Source organism: Channa argus, chromosome 8 (genome assembly GCF_033026475.1).
Source record: "Channa argus isolate prfri chromosome 8, Channa argus male v1.0, whole genome shotgun sequence".
Classification (NCBI taxonomy): Eukaryota; Metazoa; Chordata; class Actinopteri; order Anabantiformes; family Channidae; genus Channa; species Channa argus.
This window is the reverse complement of record NC_090204.1, coordinates 14,823,595-14,845,188: the sequence shown is the minus strand read 5'-3', so window position 1 is coordinate 14,845,188 and position 21,594 is coordinate 14,823,595. Positions and strand designations below refer to the sequence as shown.

General features: G+C 39.2%; 1 protein-coding gene across 3 annotated transcripts; it reads right to left on the bottom strand.

Moving 5' to 3' along the window:
- Nucleotides 1-117: 117 nt before the first annotated feature.
- alpi.1 (alkaline phosphatase, intestinal, tandem duplicate 1) lies at nucleotides 118-15,914 on the bottom strand. Of its 3 annotated transcripts, none has more exons than XM_067514412.1 (11): nucleotides 15,580-15,914; nucleotides 10,574-10,699; nucleotides 8,779-8,894; nucleotides 7,487-7,661; nucleotides 5,292-5,464; nucleotides 3,777-3,911; nucleotides 3,612-3,687; nucleotides 2,798-2,932; nucleotides 2,468-2,659; nucleotides 2,191-2,307; nucleotides 118-1,292 (listed from the first exon to the last, which is right to left on the bottom strand). In XM_067514412.1, the coding sequence occupies exons 1-11, from the start codon at nucleotides 15,623-15,625 to the stop codon at nucleotides 1,018-1,020; spliced, it is 1,566 nt and encodes a 521-aa protein (XP_067370513.1). In that variant the 5' UTR covers nucleotides 15,626-15,914; the 3' UTR covers nucleotides 118-1,017. The 3 variants fall into 3 exon arrangements, with proteins under 3 accessions (XP_067370513.1, XP_067370512.1, XP_067370514.1); XM_067514411.1 differs by lacking the exon at nucleotides 15,580-15,914 and adding an exon at nucleotides 11,348-11,617; XM_067514413.1 differs by lacking the exon at nucleotides 15,580-15,914 and adding an exon at nucleotides 11,253-11,374.
- Between the last annotated feature and the right edge of the window lie 5,680 nt (nucleotides 15,915-21,594).

Sequence of the window (21,594 nt, the reverse complement as noted above, 5' to 3'; positions counted from 1 at the left end):
GTGTATCATGCATTTTTTTTTTATTTCTTTTGTGTTTTTTGTGTGCTTAATTAATTAATTCATAGCTTATAAAGGTTTTCTTTACACAGTTTCCCTGAGTGATCAATAAAGTTGTTTAGACTTGAATCTTTATTGTTGCTATTTACATGTAAGAAACATTTGCAAAAACTGTATAAAAATACATGGACAATATTAGCTTTTAAAATACATTCATGTACATTTCAAATAGATTACATATCGAGTGACAGAAAACCAGACACAGTTTTACAATTTGGAGCCAATGAGGTCAACATACAGAATATAAAAAACTGTCGAGATACACGTTTTTCCGTTCCTAGAAGAGGTACAGCATCTTGAATTCTTGTAAGGTCTGTTGGTATCACAGCTAGACATGACACAATGTCCAGCAAGATATTCAGCCAACACATGTAGATCAGCAACTGTGAGGTCCGTGTAATTGTCCACAAGCTGAGCAGTGAGCTGGTTGTTTCAAGTTATTCTGAGTGAGGACTCAGTGTAATGTATAAGCTCCTTGCAAATGTTTTATAGCTCTGAGTGTTGATAGAAAACATATTTCAAATAAATTGGACAAGCATTTAATTGTGTAATTGTAAAACTATTTAGTGCAAGTTAGTAGTCAATTCACCATTACAGGTCAGAAATTGTCCTTAAAGTGAACACTGATAGTTCCACTCGTTTTTATTAAAGGCCTGCTTGTGTATGAATTAAGTTTATGTTTGCATATTTGCATGTGTTCTAGCCTGCAAAGCCTACCTATGTGTAAGCCTGTTCAATAACAATGATTACAAGCATGTTTAAACCTGCATTTTGCCAGATTGCAAAGGTATGTGAATGCACACTCTGTCATCAGGCCGTGCCAGTTCCATTAAAATACAGTACTGTACGTATATCCCTGCATTCTGAATTTCCATTCTGTGTGCATACAATAAATGTGTGTATATATTTATTTATAAATGTTTAGCATTCATGCAATCTATTAGATTGGGGGGGGGGGGGTCATCTGAACAACCAGAGGAAGGAAATAAGGCCAAACAGGACATTTGATGGTGTGTTCACACATCCAGTTGAGGTGTGGTAGTGGGGATGAGGGGGACAGTTTGTGTAAGGCTCCAAACAAGCAGCGTAGGCCATGACGTGTGCCACATAGTTCTGCTCCTTCACTCCGTGAAACAGGTGAGCCATTGGGCCTTTGGCATAGATGGCCACATCCTCACCACCATGGGTCTCAGAATCTAAAGGGACAGCAGCCTGCTGCATGTACTCCTCGTCATCTGTAGTAAACACATGGATTGTACACAAAGAGTGCATTAGGCAACTCCCTGTCTCGTTCATCAGATGTAAAAACAAAATATGCTTTTAGTTAGACCAGCAATTCCAGCTGTATCCCAGTACAGTACTTGTTGTGGTGCTGCTCACGGCACTGGACCACACAAAATATTCTTACTTTATAATATTAAAAAAGAACCTTCTGGTATTGCAACCCTGTCTTCTAGCACTGCTATTAGTAAAGCCTGGATGACACCCGCTCCACATCTATGGATGTTCAGCATTACGATTATAGTAACTACATAGATGAGAGTTAATTTGCCCACAAAAAAGTGTTTTCTGCATTTTACCCTATTAAACTTAATTACATAATTATCAAAATGTAGAAGGCAATTTTGGACTTTTTGATAAAGCTACATTGTTTAGTGTATCATTTTTCTCATATCAAGTGCACTAAAAGCTCAACTGATGTTTTCCTTTCTCAAAACAAAAATATACAGAGCTGAAAATAACAAACATCTTTGTGAAGTTATGATGTAAAAGACGTCCATGTGCTCTAGATAAGAAGTAACTTGCACACTGTGGATACATGGTGGCTAACCCCAGTGGGAAAATTTTACTCTCTTTGGTTAACTGCACCTTTACTTTTCTGGAAAATGTAGTATAGATGTTAATTGTGCTATATATATATGTATCCAGATGAAAATTCCACCTTCAAGTAAACACTCGTATGCAATGGTGCAGAACAAGAAAAGGAGGAACTGAATCACTGCTGTACAATATTCCACAAAGAAACATTTATGAAACATAAACATGTAAACAATAAGGCCTGTGCATAGAACAAAATAATAAATGTAGGTGACAGACAAGTGCCACATATGAAAGACATTAGTTTGTACTTACAGTAATCCACCATTGTGATGTTCCCTCTGCTTCCATTTATATGGACATAACCAGGGCCGTTGGCGTATAGGATGCTGGTGAAAGGCATTTTGTCATCAGCTTGTTTTGGTGCTAGGCCTGAATGACAACAAAAGGAACAGCTGAGAAATAATACTCTGATCATATCATGTTTTCAAATAGAAGCAAAATGACAACATGTGTACTTTGGAAACCATATTACAATCCATTCTAAGTTAATTCTATTATTTTTCCATCTAAGAGTTTTATGGTGACTTACCAAAGATAGGATTTCCCCGAGGTGTGTTACCTCCAAAGGTGAAGACATGAGAATGATCAGCAGTAACCACAGTGAGTGTATCAGATTCTTTTGTGAGCTCTGCAGCACGCTGAATGGCCTGGTCGAACATGATGGCTTCTGTGAGGGCCAGTTTGGCGATGCCGTCATGATGACCATGATCAATTCTCCCTCGTGTAGGACACCACAAAACAACTGAATTAGTTGTGAACATATGAGCGTCATACAATTTCATTCGATTAATTTTAGTGGTAACTCAGAAGTTGGGGTGTTCATTCAGAGATCTGTCCAAAATGCTGATATAGTACTCATCTTCCACAAACAGGAAGAATCCTTTAGGATTCTTGCTGAGTATCTTTATGGCCTTCTCTGTCATATCAACGATGGACGGGTCTCTTGTGTTATTCCGGAAAACCTCAAATCTCATGTCCTTTGGCTCAAACAGCCCTGAAGCCACAGGAAAAGGAGATAAATTTCTTTATGTTTGGGCAGCAACCAAATAAGACACAACAGCAGACAAGTATGTTGCGTTGCATCTAAATGGACAGAGTTACAGCACAGCCTCATAAGAAGAGAGAGCTGATATACACACTTACCAAGCTACAAATCCTTGACAGCATTCTCGGCTAAAGTCAATGATCTGAGATCATGAATACTTTTTCACATTAGTTGCAGATTAAAGAATTTCTGTTTTGTTTTTGGGATATTCAGCCTTGGAGACATGCAAGGATCATATTGACATGCTTAAAGAAGTAATCACAGGCTTTTGCAAGACCCTACTCTGTATTGTTGTGAGTACCAGCTAAATGTAAATGTGCATGTGTTGTGTATCGTCATAACATGGTTGTAAAGATGAACGCTGACCTTACTGGAATCTTCACATTTCTTAGCCTTTGATAAGGTAACTGAGATAAGACATTTATCTGTCAACTCCAGAGTACATAGACGTCAGAGATACAAATGTTGTGTTTTTGTGTGTGCGTGTAGGTAATGTATTTTGCATGCAATGAAATGCATTAAATGACAGTATTTCTATCAGTCTATCAATATGCTGTCAGTGTGTTTTAAATGCTGCATGAAGTTTATGTGTGTCTTGTCTACAGGCTCTACGTGTCTGTGCACACACCCATTAGCCGGTCAGTAGTTTTAACGTTAATCTCATCAAACTCCTTCCTGTGCCAAACATAGTGCGACTTCTTATCCTGAAACACAAAACAGAGGATACATAAATCAGTGAGAATGCCTCCTGAAATATATGAGAATAACTGACAGAAATATTAAAAAATCCTACAGCCTTAGCCTTTAGCCATATGTCAATGAGGTTCTTCTTGTCTTTGCGGTCCCCCTTGCGAGAGTTGGAGGTAGGATACTCGGGGTCTGGAGTGCCTTTTGGTGTCATGTACATCCTCCCTCCCCCCAGAATCACCTTAAAGAAATTCCAAATACAATCAAGCGTTATATTACATATTCTATTATATTTACAGGTATAATACGCATTTACAAAGGGTCTCTTTTTCCCTATTATTGCCATGTCTGCAGATATTTCATGTGTATCTCAGATTTGTAACCCAGGAATAACATACTTAAATGTGGATGTTCACAACTGTTTGTTTAAAAAAATGCTGTGTTGCATTGCAACCTTACATAATCGAGATGAGGCAAGAAGAGACCATTTCTATGCATGTAATCTAGTAAAGCCGTACACGAGTGTAAATTGATGTTTGTGCCAGATGTAATGAAATTCCTATCAGGCTTTTCTGAGAAAGAGTATAGTTTTGACAAGAATGGGACAGATGCGAGGCCACTAAGACAAGTGGATTTGTGCCATGTTACAGTAATTCCTTCATGGCATTACTAATTTGTTGCATTCACAAGAATGGGACAGACAGATGTGACCTTATAGAGACTTCAAGTGTGACCTCAGATCACCAAAGTCCATTCAGTTCATTCTTGAGTCCAAATTTGAAGGAGTTCCTTCAAGGCATTCCCGAGTTATTGCGTTCACAAAAATGTATGAATAACCAGACAACCTGAAAGCAATGCTGACACTGACGGCATAAAAATGTTGTCTTCTTTGTAAGTTTATAAAGCCTTACATTCACAAAGACTGCTGCTTATGAACCTAGGTTTATGTTGTTGTATTTTGAGGATTCAGAAAAGATAAACAAACCACAGCAAAGCAAAAACTAATTATTAACATAGAGCAGCATGCAGATAAATGGGTTACATCAGAGAAAAACACATTTTGTCTTATAAGACATTGCATTCAGTTTCTTTTACCTAGTATAGTATAGTTTTTATTGTATTATACAAGATTTAAAAAAAATGCTGTAGATACTTGATTAAATAGCTCATTAGTAGCATATTTACAGTAAACCTTAAGTCTGATATGAATTATGCCAGAAGTAAATGTTCATATCCTAAATAAGTCATAGCAATGTGACAACACATATGACTGGCATAACTATGACTTCTAACTTTTAAAAAATGTTTCCTTTTTAAAAAATGTCCTATAATATTCCATGTGTTCCAAGTGCTTATGTTATTGTTAGTGTATTCTCTCCTGGACTGTCTGCCAGTCCTGTGCTCTACAGCCAATTATGTGATGTCATAAAAACAAATCAACCAGATCAAAGTCCTTGTGTACTCATTTCACGTTGCAGATAAAATGAGTCATATCCTACAGAAAGAAATATATTGTAAGATAAAACTACATCACTCACAATCAGGCTGAAACAATATTTCCTAAACTTTTCATATTATTTTCTAGAACAGAACAGAACAGAATTATTCTTACTATACATACATCAATGTCAAAGTTGGTGACCAGTTGCATGGCAATGTCAACACAGCCCTGTTGGCGGGCGCTGGAAGGAAGATCTGCATCACTGTACCAACTGCGGCTGACCGAGTGGGCATAGGCAGCAGCTGGAGAGGCATGCTGGACACGAGTGGTGGTCACTATACCAACTGATTTTCCTGAAACAATGCAGAGACACAGCGTCAATATGTTTATTTTGGTGAGAGTATTTTTATCTTTGATAAAAATTAGATGAAATGTACTGAAACATCCCTTGAAGACAGACCGCTGAAACAGAATTTGTACTACACACATTAAACAAAAATCCGAAGCTTCATGAAAAGGTTCATTAAAATACTTCCTAATCCTATTAGAATCTTGATATGTATACAGTGACATTATCGCACAGAAGCAAATAAAGACAAAGCATAGTGCAGCCAAAATTTATAAATAATGTTGCTACACATAATGGGCTCTTTTTGCCTGAAATAGGCTATAGACTAGCCACGCTGTGCAAGCAGCATGTAAAGTAAGCAGAATTTGCCGAGGTGTGAGAGTTCACTTGTGCTATGCAATTAGTTGAGCAGAGGAAAAAAAAAAAGTGGACATAATTTACTGAAATAACAGAAATTATTTCTACCTCTGCATCCACTGTCTGTGTGTGTTTTGACAGGACCAGACTGCTGCTCCGTCTGGTGCAGTGTTGTATTAACAGGTCAGGTTTGATGATTTAGGCATGATCGCAAGTAACAGGTTGGTTAATGTTAAGCTTTGCAGGATTCAGCTCCAGACTTGGATCATCATGGCGATCATTATGCCAAAATAATTAGCATTTTGACACAAAGTTTGGACTTGTGCTTTTAATAAGGTAGCCTTACAGATTTGCTTAGGACTCATTCTTTAACCCAGGGGATTTTGCTGTTAATCATCTTAAATGTTTGATTTAAAGCTTTGTAGTCTTGTGTTAAGAAAAACACAGAACAACATTTACCGTAAGATCTTGTCCTTTAAAGATCTGTCAGTCGTAGTCTGACTGATTCAAATATCCAGAGATTTCAATAATTGACAGAGTTACTGCTGCTGTGCCATCCATGAAAAAAAATTTCATACAGCTCTCTCAAATCAGACACCCCAGCCTAGATGAAACACCCAAATCTTTTCTGCTGCTGTGTGAGGAATCTAGAAGTGTTTTCAGGATTTCACAGAAATGATCCAACATTCTACAAATTCTCCAAGTCTCAGATATCTTTTGATATCAATGATATAATTGGTAATTGTTGCCAGACTCTCATTTGTGCTGATGGATGTATCAGTTTGCAGAAGATGAAAAAAAGTGTAGCAAACAGAAAAAGGTCTCTGTCAGTTGCTGCCCTGAAAATGACCCTGTGGCTGCCTTTGCGATAAGAGGTGGCCTGAGTAGGTTCTGACACGAATGCAGTTTTGTGCCAAAATATTAAAATTGCACCACCTAATCATCATAAACACTGGCTCTGCTGCACCTATTCCTCCACATTAGCACGAACATGTTTGTTTGGTGCCAGGAAAGTTTCGGGATGTAGAGGAAAATAAAATAGAAATATGCCTCAGGAGCGGCATGAAAACTGTAAAGATTGCACAAAAATAGAGCACAGTGAGTTTTTGTTTTTCATAATCAACACTAATGTGCCCTCTAAAAAATGACCATGGACATGCTTAAACGCAAAAATACAGCTGCACACAAACGGCATGTTGTAAAATCACCACTATCTCTAAGGTAAAGGCTGATCAGGGTGAGATGAGCTTCGAATTATACACTGATAGTAAAGTTTTGGCTTCCCCATCTAAAATGTGGTGGCCAAAACATTAGCAGTACCACTCCACTAACCACTTTGACCTCAGTAATAAACAGAGAGTAAGATTATCATCTTTTTGACAGTTTCAATTTATAACTGAGTAATTGTAACCTTGTAAAAGTAGAATTCATGGCACAGGTGGTCATAAGGCTATGCCTGATTGCTGTATGTATTCTGAACATTGAACCAATACTGGTGACTGTCAAGTATCAGTGAATGTGTTTATCAGATAATTGTTTTATTTCTTATATTTTACTTTAGGATAGATATGGTCATTGTATATTTAAAGATAAGAAAGTAATTCCAAGCGGTTGACTTTTCCATCACGCGAGAAACTCACTACCTTGTCAAGCCAGTTATTTTCTTTACCTTGCGCCTTCGCACGCCGGAGTACTGAGAAGACCTCGTTTCCGAAGGTGGTGTTACACTCGTAGGCCACTGCATTGGCGCTGACTCCTACTGTCTTAGAATTGGCTTTGACCCCACAGTGGTAGGCTGTAGCTGTGCTAGCACTGTCTGCTACCTGCTTGTCCACACTGTAGGTCTATGGATCAGAAATGATGACAGAGCTAGAAATACATGAATAATTAACAGTGTCAAATAAGAAGAGTAGGACTGTCTAGGGGGATATTACGGGAAAGAAAACTATAAAAGGTTACATATGCAGATACATACCATAAAGCAAATGTATTTATTTGGTATAGGTTAGAATACCGGGACACTTACAATGCTGAATAGTCATGTATTGTCTCAGTAACTGAGGAATTACGTTCCAGCTTTTATCAGTTGTTAAGTCTCTGTTGACAGTTTTACCACAATGTCAGCATCTTCAGTTAAAGTGGTGATATAACATCCCTTCAAGCTCTTACCACACAAACATTAAAGGACTTAAGGCAGGGCAGGATGGTAAGATGTAACCAGTGAAAAATGCACACACATGCAAAACCATGGATCATTTGCAAATGTTTTTTTGTTTATCTTTCTAGCTTTAACTTTGTTTCTCTTTCTTTTTCTTCTCTTAGCTTTCCATGTGTCACACTGTGCTGATTTATTAACCAGCTACAGACACATCCAAGGATTTATAGTCTACACATGCACCCACATGAACAACACGTTTGGTAACCATTTAGCTCTGGTGATTTCGCTCTCACTTTCTCCTTCTTGTTCTTTTACACACAAACACACAGCGCTGATCCTCAGAGTCTATCAATTTGTATTAATGTTAATTGTGTTTGTGTGTGTGTGTGTGTGTGTGTGTTTGTGCATGTGTTGGTTTAGGTTGCAGATAGAGCAAAGATTAGTTTTAGGCAAATGGTAGCTATGGGTAATGTTGGGGGAGTCTTCAGAAAATAAATACAAGTCAATGTGACGTACTCCCTAGTGATGAAAAGAAATGTGTGTGTGTGTGTGTGTGTGTGTGTGCAGAGGCATGTTAAAAGGAATATAACTTATAGTACAGTATCTATCTACAGTATCTAGTTATTTACAATTAATTGTAAAATAGTCTACTTCTAAAAAGTATTTGATAAAAACACAGTTTAAGTTAAGAAAGCCTGGTTGTTCTCAAAAGTGTGAATCAGCCTTGTGATCTCCAATGTGATAATATGTGGATTAATAATGATGACTAATAAACAACCAGTCCAGCAGGGTTGTGTGTTTACCTTTGACAATGCCACGAATGGGAAAGTGTCCATGGCCAACACCGTCTCCTCCCCTGATCTGCCCTCCATCTGACCCCGTAGGATGCGAGCTGCCGACACTGTGGACACACCCATCCCTGTAAAACAATGATTGACAAACGAAGGTCGTGATACAACTAGCCTCACATAGCCTCACAATCTCAGTCATTTGACGTTTTGAGTGACACAATAAAGAAAGCTTTTACACTATGTCAAGGTTGTGTTGCTCCGTCCCTACAGAGTCCTGACAACTGCTCTCTGTCCAGCATGTAAGTATTTCATAAAAAACAGACCAGAAATATTAAAATGTGTTTGTTTGAAAGGCTCAGACTATAACTGTCTATATTGTGGGGGAAAAAAGCTTCAGTAATTCTGTACGTAAACAGTAAAAACGTGGCAAGGCCATTAACATCTACTGAATCTACAAATGGACCGGGCATTTGAGGCAGTGGTTTTCAAGGAGAACCGCATTTTCAAACAAAATCATCACAGAGGCCAACACTGACTCTCCCAGTCGACATTCAGACCACTACGTGTAAAATGTCTAACATGATGACACTACAAAAAACACACAGTATATGCTTTATGATCACTTTTTCCTAAACGTCTAAAGCACCTTTTTGATCTCTTCCTGTGGTCCCCAACTATATTTAACCCCTGACTTTAAAAACTTTGGTTGAAGGCACACATGTGATGACTGTGATGCACTAAACTCTCCCTTTAAACATCTCAGGCATAAAGCTGAGAAGTCAGGGCAGAGCTTAGAAGAAGAGATGCACAAAGGAAAATCAGCCCTGACCACCCAGAAATGTGACTAAGTAGGTTTGATTTAAAGCACATATTCTACTAGTTAACAGAACAAACAGTCCTAAATCTCCACGCCTTTAAACAGTCCTTACAAAAATTACGTTCATTTCCTCACCAGCTGCAAATATATCACACAAGTGACAATTAAATTGAAAAATGTTCCTATCAAACCTGGTCCAGATGGAAACTTTCACCGGCAGCCAATAGTTGCCAGTTGGTAGACCATACAGACAGTAAATACCACAATGTACTATTAAAGGGTGCAACAGCCACTACTTGGACTAAGTGGAAAACCCACCTTAACTTAGTCGCCCCACTACACAAGCTCCTAAATATATTAGGTTCGACAAGTTATTTTAACTAAATAACAAAATAGACAGAGTGTCATTACATTACTACATTAACATCAGATTGGAATTGTGCTTTCGGCCATGTGAAGAATTTAATCCTCTCCTTGTAGCTTTGTTTTGGCCTCCATCACATCCAGGAGATAAATGTCCTTAGCTTCAAAATGCTCAACTGTCTTTATTAGTTAGTTGCCAGTGTTTGTATATCTGGTGCTTGGCAGATGTATATTGAGTTATCTAAAGCTTAGTCGCTTATTAGCTCATTAAGAGCCCTCAGTCATCCATAACAATAAACCTGAACCAAACCAAAGGCTAAAAAAGCGCTAAAAAAGAGCTTTACTTTTAAGCAACTAAGATTATTTGTTTGGAAGTTGAAGAAAAATTATGGTTTATGCTCATTACTCACACACAATTCAAAGGGATTGTTTGTCAAGCCTATGTAACCTTAAACCATTTGGTGTATCCCATGACCCAAACAGTCCCAGCCAGTTTCTCTGAATTCATTCTGAGCCCAGTAAACATGGTGCAACTTGACACACTTAGAGCATTGTCCTCTATTGCATATGGAGCTGTATGTGTCATTTGAATATTTGAATTGGTTCCATCTTGGTAGTGTGACCTACCATCACCGAGGAACAGGATGATGTTCTTGGCCTGGTACTTTCGTGGGTGTAGTTTCAGGGCAGCATCCAGTGTTGCCTTTGCCTGAGCGTCCCAGAAAGCTGGTTCCTTCTCAAGTTCATACAGTGCTGCTCCAAGAAAACACACACAAAGTTCGAGAATGAGATGTATAGGCAATGTGGATAGATACGAGAGGATATTGACTGCTTAGTATGTGTGGGTGTGTGGTGTTTCCGAGGGTGGAATGGTAAAGCTCCAGTGCCGTGACGCTTCAGATGAACTCTGGTGTGTCAGTGGGTGCCTGCACATCCATCTGTGCCTGACACTTGGAATTTTATTTTAGGATAGATGACAAAAAGTGTCTTGAGGTGTCATTGAAAAAAAAAACAGCAGAGGAGACACCTTGGTTTTTTACTGTTTATATTCACTGAGAAATTCACAGTGAATGAAGTTAAAAAAACATTCATCAGGAAACACACAAAAACAACAGTATGACAAACAGTCCGTCCCACATATTACTCAAATGGGTAGACACAGGCAAAAATAAACTCACACGCTCCTTTGTGCATCTGCACTAACATTACACCTACACGTCTGAATGTGTGCTCATGGATGATTCCAGCAGAAGTTGTCAAACAAAGTGTGTCCTCACACACTTAGGCTTTACCAAGCTGAGGTTACCTGCTTAAGTCCCTCCGCACGTCCATTTGTCTGCCCACAGAGTACTACTAATATCCCAGCCGCAGGCATCAATAATACCTCTCCTGTCTTCTCACCTTGGCTCTCCATAGTGGCACAGCCCACAGCCAGCAGGATGGGGCCCAGAACAATGAGCGGGAGAGTGGGGAGCATGTGCATCTCTAATCCGTGCAACCTGGAGGCTGGAGAGGTAGACGCAGCCGGCTTTCAGAGCAGCACGCCGAGACCGACAGGCAGAGGCACAGCCGAGTGTGTGTGGCTGCTAAGAACTCCAGCCCCTGCCTTTTTAAAGCCCCCCCGGGTGTGTAGTAAGGAAGGGCCCACGCTGCTCATAGGCTCAGAGCCACAAAAGAGGGAAGACAGAATATTAGAGGAGGAAGAGCCAGGGTAGAGAGAGGAAAAGAGACAGAGAAGAAAGGACCACATAGGAGTGCTGTAGCATCACAGCCCCTCTACTCACTTTGATTCCTGAAAGTGCACCACCCCTCATTTTTTTGTTTTTAAAGGTTGCTCTAATTTTGTTCTCCCTCTTCTCTTTGGCTCCTCATGATGAAGTGCGAAACACAGAAATGTGAGTGGTGCTTTGATGTAGTAAATGTATAATGGGTCTTTTTGTGCAGCATCCCCTTTAACAGGGAGAAAAAAATGACTGGCCAATTTGTGTTGGCATCCATCACAATACAAATCATAACCCTGTCTCTTTCCATTTCTCCCCCAAACCCATCCCCTGGAAAAACAGTCCAAAGGGGAAAAAATGGAACGAGGTCCAGGCTATTCTTAAAAATATCATGATTGAGTCTTGATGTGTTTTGCTTCTCATATAAGGAAAGTGATCATATTTCCATTTCCTCTTGGAGAATGTTTTGCATTTAAAAGACCCCAATATTTTCCCTCTCTCCAAGTCTACTTGGCTGTTTCTTCTGTGGGAAGTAATGTGGGGTTAGCATTTTTCTTCTGTGATGTAGTGGCGACCGCCTGCAGAATGAAAATGTCTCTCGTCTACGCAAACACAACAGTTAACGTATGAAATGAGGTAAGTTGGGCCAACTTTGCTCCACGCGGCCACAAGAATCAAATTCCCAGTGAACGGCTCATGCCTTGTGAATCCGTGAGTCTGAATCTCGTTACAATTCACAGCTCTGGAAGACCTCTGCTTTCTGCCAACCGCTCACCCATTGCCAACAGGGCTATGCAGTTAGTCACATGTGCCTAATCAAGCCAGCAATAAAATCATAGCAGCAATCTGGGTAAAGAGGCCTCACATGATGTGGCCCACACCACATGAACTGGAAATACCATGTGAAAAAGCAGAAATACTTGTGGAGGCATGTCTGTTGCCTCGTATTTGTTATGGGTTTGCTCCTGGGAGAAAATGTAGCTTATGTTTGGAAAGTCAAATTCATTTTCTGCTAGTGTAAACACCTGGTGACTGTTTTAGGTTTCAGCCTGGATTATCCATCCACTGAAAGGTACTGAGGCACTTTTGTTGGCAAGCCTGAGGACTCGTGGGAAATCAGTAAACTCATGAGAATTAAGATTAGTCATGTAAACAAAGAACTAACAGTAGTTTCACAAACAATATACAGTATCAGTGTACACTTCAGTAACAGAATCAGTTTCAAAAGTCCAACATTCACCATGCATCTGATCTACTCTTCTGTACAGATGTAAATTACACACTACAAGCAGGGAGGTTACAGGATACAGACTGGAAAGAAATGATCTGTAACAAGGACTGCTGCTGAAACAGGATTCTTGTTTATTTTGAATTCTTAACCTCCCTCACCTCACCTAAATAGATGTCAAATCTCTCTGGATCGTCACTATTCCACTGTTGAAGGAAACTTTCCAACTGTGCTAATTGTCCTTTTAATCTTATTTGTTCTTCTGTGGTCAGTCTTTGTTTCCAACAAGCGATGCTTTCTTTGTTGAATTTATATAAATAAAAAAAATCCTACAAAAACAAAACCGTTGTCATGTAGGACAGAGTCTGCTTGACCCAAATTCGTAAGACTGATGTTTCATCTTCTGAATGCAGATTAAACTTTTTTTTTATGTATGGCCAGAAGACCAGACATTACAGAGCTAAAGTACATTGCAGAAACAAATGTTTGTGTTTCCTGGGAAATCCGTCCTCCAATTGTCCCCAGACAAAGTCCTACAGTGCACTGTAGCATTAGTGGTGGAGACATGAGCTACGTTTGTGCCCAGTGGTTCAATCAAACTTGAAGTTGTGACACTCATGTTGTCTTCTGTTCTAGTTTTATAAATACAAGGTAAATATACAAAAATACTTCAAACAAAAATGGATATGCTGGAATGCTGAGCGTGTGATCACACCAGGATCTTTGTAGCATCCTCGAGCCTATATTACAATGTCAAGGTGCAGGTCGTCAAGGTGTAGTTATACTGCTCGTGCGGGTGACGCAAGACATCACAGCCAGAGTTTCAAAGAGGGGGCTGTAGCTCAGTTGGTAAGCTAGTCGTCCGTGGACAAAACGCGCAGTGGTTCAAACTGAACCTCAAGTGGCTCCTGGTGGGTCAGGTAAGCACCTTCCATGGCAGTCACCAACACCAATGTGTGAGTGTGTGGATGAGAAGCAACATTGTAAAGTGCTTTGGATAAAAGCGGTATATAAGTTGCCATTTCCCAAAGAAAGAGCCCAATCCTGTTCACTGACGTAAGGTTTAAAAGAAAATTATGGCAAAGATAGGGAGATTGGGAAGGTCATTAATGGTAAACAGTGTAGATCTTTGAAACGGTATTTTTAAAAAATTAAGAGGGTCAGACATCCAGCAGGAAACAATAGCGAAGAGACAGGCTGAGCTAAGAACAAAAAAGAGACAGTACTGGTGGAACAATTAAGCCAATTTTACAGTGATGTCAGTGATCTATTTTGGCTGTGTCACAAATACACTGCCTCTTGCCTCAAACACACACACGTAGAATTTATATAAATCGGTTTAAGGAGATGCCATAAATGATTTGATCTCTTTTTAATGTGAAGCACTGATGACTGAGATCCCATCTGAGAACATCTGGAAGGACAGTGATAAAAAGTTTAACTGCTGGAATGCAACGCATTTGGGACATAATAAGTAGTAAAGATCATAGAAGACCCACGTCCTGACTCAAGACAGCTATTCATTGCAGAGATGTTGAGATTGTTAGCTCAACATCAAACACACCTTTATGAAATGGCCATTCTTAGTTTTTAACTGGACTTCTCAGGGAACTATGGAGACTATCCTAATTAGTACACATATGTACATGTGTGTGAATATAAGTTTGTATTACAGTGTATCACTCACATAATGTGGAACAAAACCTGATTAAATACTGGCTTCATGGGGACTTTGCCTTCCTTATTAGGAACACATGCTAGTTTCCTCTGGGCCTCATTCACCAACCATTGAAGCCACTTAACTCTCACTTAACTAGTTTGATAAATCTGATTCTGACAGTAAACAGTGTTCCTAATTTGTGATTGGTTCTAAGGTACGAGCCGAATTTACACACACTAAACACCTCACTTCTTAATTGTGTTTAATATGGAGGTCATAGTGGGCGGTGGAGTTGTACTGTAGTGCATTAAACATTAGAACCACCTCCTAATATAATGCACTGCAGTATGACTCCACCACCCACGATGACCTCAATAATAAACAGAGAGTAGAATTATCACCTTTCTGACAGTTTCAACCTAAAAACTGAGAAACTTTGTAAAAGTAGAATTCATGGCAGAGCAGCAGTTTTAGATTGCATTCGATTGTATAGGTGTACATAATGAAGTGGCCAGTGATTATAAATCTGCAGATTTAAAGACAGATATTCACTTTATTTTCACTTTATCGTCATCATCATCCTCATGCAATGAATAATGGGAACATCTAGAAGAAGATTTTTGGTGAATGAGACCTACTGAAGCTTAGGTTTGAGTCTCCACAACATGAATATAAGTCAGTGTAAAAGCTGCACATTGTAATATGCACAGAGTGTGAGTGTGTGCAAACATGCCTGCCTGGATCTCTGTGATGTGTCTAGGTTTGTTAGTGAGACCGCAGGCTTACAAGTTATGACATGGAAAGGAGTAAATGTCATTAGACTCCCACCCATGCTTATAGTTCCAGTCGCACTGTGTGCAAAGAAGAATACAATATGCTCCATTTGACATCATGTGTTAAAAATAAATGCTTTCATGGGCACATGGTGACCACATCAAATATTTGCTTATGGCTGTTGGTTTCTTAACCTTCGCCCTTTCTTTCATTCTCTTAGCAACATCACAAATATAAAATTCAGACTCACCTGCCTGGCCACATCCAGCGAGAAGTATGCTCACTAACAGCATCATCTTGGCTATGCGCTTCAAAAACCTCTTCAGCTGTCAGACTTATTTCTTTACTCCAACATAGGTCTTCTCCTCTCCACTTCTGTCTTACTGGTGCCCCACTTCCTATGCTTTCTCCTTGGGTTTTCAAATGTCCAAAATTCACAATTTGTTTCTTGTACCGCATCTCATTCTGCATAAATGGCTGTTGAACTTCCTCGCCTCCAAGGTATTAAGAGAAGTAAAAGAGATATGAGAGATGGAAGTTTTTTCTTCACAAAACTACCCTTTTGTGGCCTTGTCTTGCATCTTTTGTTTGAGACAGAGGCAGAGGAAGAAGGGGGAAACCCATTTATTTGGACACACACACATATCTGCACTGGCAGCACTCACCTTATTACCAGTTTGCGTCAGAAATATCCATCAAATCAGAGAGCGGCCCTTTTCCCTCCCCACACTGCCCATCTTTTTCCTGCTCAACGCATTGAATCAAAGTGTTTTCTCTCACAGTCCTTTGTGGAAACATGTCTGTCAGCAGCTCACACAGCTTTGGGCTTTGTAGTTTTCTGCAGGAAATGTCTGAATTGGTATGGGAAAAGCCAAAGTGGGACAAATGGTTTAAGGAATGCAGAGCACTTATAGACAATATACATTACAAACGTACAGCAGCCATGTGAAAATAAACTTGTACAATTAAGGTAAACGAGTTAAAGACAGAAACTGGAAATGCAGAAACTGTTTTGTTGGGGTGATGGGAGAAAACGAAAGACTATGTTTTTACCTGCGTCGCATTCCTCGCCTCCCACTCAACTAAAGCACTCTGGTTACCCTAGATCTCCTCCACATCAAAGAGCCCTCATTACAGAAGCCATCACACAAATGCACACATGCACGGAAAGATTCAAAGAGGAAGAACAAGAGAAGTCACAAGGTAAGGGAGAGAAGAGAGACACTTGTACTGCATTTAGAACAATAGTCGAAACAAATCGATCAAACAGAAAGAAACAGTTGTCAAAAACTAGTCTGTAAAAAGATTCCCAAACATTTTTTATGTAAGGTCAAGAAGATTAATGTTAACAAATCCAGTCAGTGTTGTGGAACAGCACAAAGTCCAGCTCTTCTTCCTCGTGTCTTTTGTTTTCCCTACTTGAAAGTATGCCAAAGAGATTTCCCATTTCCTGCATGGCCACCCAGGCATGATGCTTGTGCTTGTGGTAGGAACATTGTGTCAGGTGGTAAGGTCAGGAGATACCACCACTGGCGCTTGAGGTCAGACGTAAGTTTATTTTCCTAGGCAGGCCTCTGTCCAAAAACATCCTCTGCAGCAGAATCAGTGTCCGCCATGTGCTGACCAGACATAGTATGTTAGCAGAGCAAGGAAAGCTGCCCTGAGAGGGACAGCATCTTTCATTCAGCTACTTCAGAGTTTTTCATTTACATTTCCAAATTGGGCATTCAGGTCACACGCTCATGCATGGATTCCCAATAAACCATGTGGTTGACATTTCTTGGGGACCCCACTGGACCACCCAGACGATGGCATGGACTGCGGATAAATGTGTTATTCACAGGCTTTAAGTAAAGGCTTCATCAGTGACCTGTGAGCCCTGCAGCAACAGTAACATTTGCTTTGTGTCTGCCACAGCGTTCACTTGTTTCATGCTCCTAACCCATAGAGTCATTACTGAGTGCACTGTGCAAAATGGAGATGAGTAATGTAATGTCGTATGATGTTTAGGGACTACGTAAGTTCATGCTGCACACGTACTTCTGTGGTATTTTAGGTATGCAGAAATAAGGTTACTGAGGCAAAGCAGAAGCATGTTGAAGAATAATTTTTTTCTGTTCGGGGTTTTGTTTGATGAACTCAGTTATTAGCTGCTGACTTTTGCACACGGTACAGGATTATTGCAGAGAATTTATTCCCATCACATTTTGTACAAATATTGATTCCCACCATTTTTTATTCTTGCAACTGCTTTTTTTCACAACTATTTGATGGATTAGCATGAGTTTTTGTACCAACATTGATTTTGTCCAGAGGATAAACAATAATGGTTTGTTGTATTGTTTTAATAGACCTAGAAAATGAATCTTAAGGGCACAGATAATCACCTATTTGCCTTCTGGCACTATAGTGAGGTTCACGTTTACTTGGTTCCAACTGTGTCACTGACCAGTGTTTTTTATTTAAGCATGTAACTTAAAGCGATGCTGAATCACTAATTCGTTGTCTCTTCCTTTATGAGTCGTGTGGGAACCTTTGAACAAAACAAAAAACATAACAAAAAAAAAAAAACTGTCCTTTTTGCTGTGGGAAAATGTCCCTCATACCTAAACATCCTTTTGCCTTTCGACTGATTCTTCAGCTGTGTGTTCAAGCAACACACTGTACAACTGGCTGACAACAACTTTCAGGTCTGGGGAAAGGAATCAGTGGAACCACCAGAGTACTTTGTATGAGGTCGCCATTTGAAGCTTTGTCTTTGAAATGTGTTTGTGGCACAAAGATGAGAATAATGAACATGAGCGCATGCAATAGCTGGTACGTAAAACATATTTAATTGAATTCACTATGGAGTATCCCAGGGGAGTGCGGACTCTTTCAGTCTTTTGTTTTCAGTTCTTTTCACTAAGACCATTTTGCTATGAGTTGACTGCAATGTACAAAGGCCATGACTCATTTAAGTTGGAGCAGATCATAAAGTCTGTCAAAAAAATTGAAAACAGCACGATGGCCCTTTTGTTTAAGCACATTTAGCTGTTACACTTTTTATTTAAAGCTTTGTTGTGTTTATTGCATTGTTAGATAACTTCAACATTTGACCTACTAAATAAAAGTTTGCTGTGTCCTGAAGAAAAATTTCTATTTGTCAAGCTTTTGCAGTGTCAACATCCTTGGTTTCATAGGAAATGTTTTGCATGCAAACCACGTTCGATTCCAACATTAATGAAGAAAAACTATCCCCAAACTAGATGAGTCTCACATTTATTCCAGTTGGACAACAAAATGTTTTCCTCTTAACAATTGTTCAGTGACTCAAAAATACTGCATTAAAGCCTGTTTATGACAGATTTATCACCTACTGTATCAATTAGCAACATCTGTGAAGATGCAGTAGAAACAATGTCAAAACTATAACAAGGAAAGTAGAAGCAGCAGAGCAACTGAGCCCTAGGCCCTAACTTTACTAACTTTCATACCAACAAGGGTCAATCAGATAAAGCTCAAACTAGTGACAACCTCACAAAAACGTACTGCCAAACAACTTCATCTGCCACAGAGCAAGTAAAATAAATGCAGTGTTGGAAAATAATAGTTTAATAGTCCAAAGGGCATGAAGTCAAAACTCAGACTTTCACACGACATCTGTTTCTCTTTGAATGTTTACCACAGAGCATAATTTCCCCGTGGATGGCTCTCTACTTCCTGTGGGTGACTGAGCTCCTGAACACCCACAGAATCGACGCCTATGAGCTGCTGGTGTTTGTCATTGTCAGGGAGCTTAATTTGATATGTGCAGAAACGTAGACGAGCTCGGTAATTAGTCTGTCAACAGCAACCAATAAGTCCCCTCCTGAAATGCTCACCGTTTCTGACCATTTCAATTTGAAGAAAACCTACAGAGTTTAAGAGTTTAAAATGAGAAATATTGTTCAGGGTGATGATAATGCTACATGCACTCTATGTCTGGGGTTTAAATGACAAAATCATCAGGTTAGCCAGCTAACTTTGGAATGGCTTTTGCCACCACAAAATTGTTTATTTACCTTGGTCACCACGGTAACCCTCTCTACAACAAATTGAGCTCGGAGGATTCAGACGATTAGATGGATCAGAGTCTTACCTGCTAACCTATGATATTTCTGGGCCTGTTTTTAAACACACACCCCTATCGCCCACGCATCTTTGCTTTATAAGCCCTCAAAAACTCAGAAACACAGTCACTGTTCATCATATTGTCTGTTGTGCCTCAGCTTTTCATCTTAAGTTTTTCTGTGTTTGAATTCATTACAGGCTCATTTTAAACTTTGCATCTGGTTCATCCCGTTCTGGTCATCTAAATTCTAAATGTCCTTTGAACTTTTGGAAGTTGCCGGTTTGTAGCCCTCTTACTCTTTGTGACATTAACCAGGAGTTTAATCAAGTCATACTGACAATCTGTCGAAAATCCAAAATTAAAAGAAAAACTAAATATGCACAGAATTTAAAAAAATACACTGGTAAATCACTTTGGTTTTCAACCCAATCCAAAGATGCACATGTAACCCTAAACCTAACATGGTTAGCTAATGTTTCTTTATCATCAGAAATAACTATGTAATTTGTCTAATTTTTTGCTATTTTTTGTCATACTTTTGTTTATTGCGCTATTTCAAAGTTTGTCTCTCAAACATTTTGCTAGTAAGTGTTTTTTGCGCCTTCCAGTGGCTGAAGAGTGAATTTAACATCACTGAGTAGTGCAGAAAAAACAGCTTTGCAGATTTCCAACAGGAATTATTTGTTTTAGTCTCTCACTTGATAACACAAGCTCCAGAACCATGGCTTGTTAAGTAACCGAGGCTTCTCTGCTGTAAGCTCAGACACAAATAACTGCAGGCCTGGTGAAAGGCGTTGCTTAAATTGGACAATGAAATTCAAGTGAGAAACACACAAAGTTAACAAAACAGGTAGCATTTTAAATAACACACAAATAGCAGGAATTTCATCCCATCAGCCATGAAAATACATGCTTTAAAGACAGAGTAAAGATCATAAAACAACAGTATGAAAAGTCCACAAAAGGTTTTATTTTTATTTACACGTCAAATGTTTTAATGCAAATAAATAAAAATAAAATCACCTTCTTAACAAAGCTGTATGATTCTGATTATGAAAAAAAGGGCATTTACAGTATGCATTTGGAAAGATCTTGATCATGTTTCTCAAAAACAGAGAAATGTGTTGTTACACATGTGAGGTAGCTACAAGAGCACAACAAAAAATATGTTGACGTGAAGTCGATTAAAGTCCTCTAACAGAGTGGAACTTTAGGGTTGAGAAGGCAGCTTATCGTGGGTCTTCAAAAAATTATTAGAAAACCTAAGAATTTCTGTTTGTATTATTTCAGGCAGTCGCTGAAGCAGATGGCACAATCAAAAGACCAAGACCGTGTGTCCCAGTCACAGACATTGTGATGAGAGCATGTCTGGGGGCCTGGCATCTGTCGAAATTTTCCATCTGCCAGTATGAGTCTGGCTGTCTTCAATTAACCCCCAGCTAAAACCACAATTGGCTTTACTGGGAAAGCAATTAAGCATGGGGCAGATATTATGTCTAAAACACTTACATTATTATTATTATTTTTTTACTGAGTAACTTGATGCATGGAATTACTTGGGATCAGGCATGGTCATTGAAAATGGACTTTGAAGTGCACTGACTGGTAACTCAGCACACATTGCTCAACTTTATTGTCCCGGAGGGGAGATTTGTTTTGCTGCCTGTCAAAAACACAAACTTTGACAAAGAATAAAAATAGAACATAAACATAAAACATGCAGACCAATGCAATTTAAAAAATATAATTATTTGGCACCTTGGTATCCTCAACAAACGAAAAATGAAATGACTTCGAAAATAGAACAATTAGGTAATATCTATTTGAGAAAACCCTACCATTGAGTTATTCAGATAGTATTCAGAATTCATACGTCTAAAGACAAGAGAAGCACTTTTTGTCTGTACCTCTTGATCCTACATTTTAAGTGCATTAGTAGGGATAAAAAATGGCTTTCAGTTTTGATTGGCTTGCTTTCATGTGATTGTATGTATTTATTGTATGTTGTATTATATATTTTGGATTTCCTTAAAGCCTGATTTGAATATTGTGACGCGTGAGGAAAACAAATATGAGACCAGTGTGATCCACCGCTTTACACTCCGGTCCTGTTGGGGGCGGTAATAAACCAACAATCCGCCAGTGACACAGAGAAAACAGCCAAACAAGACG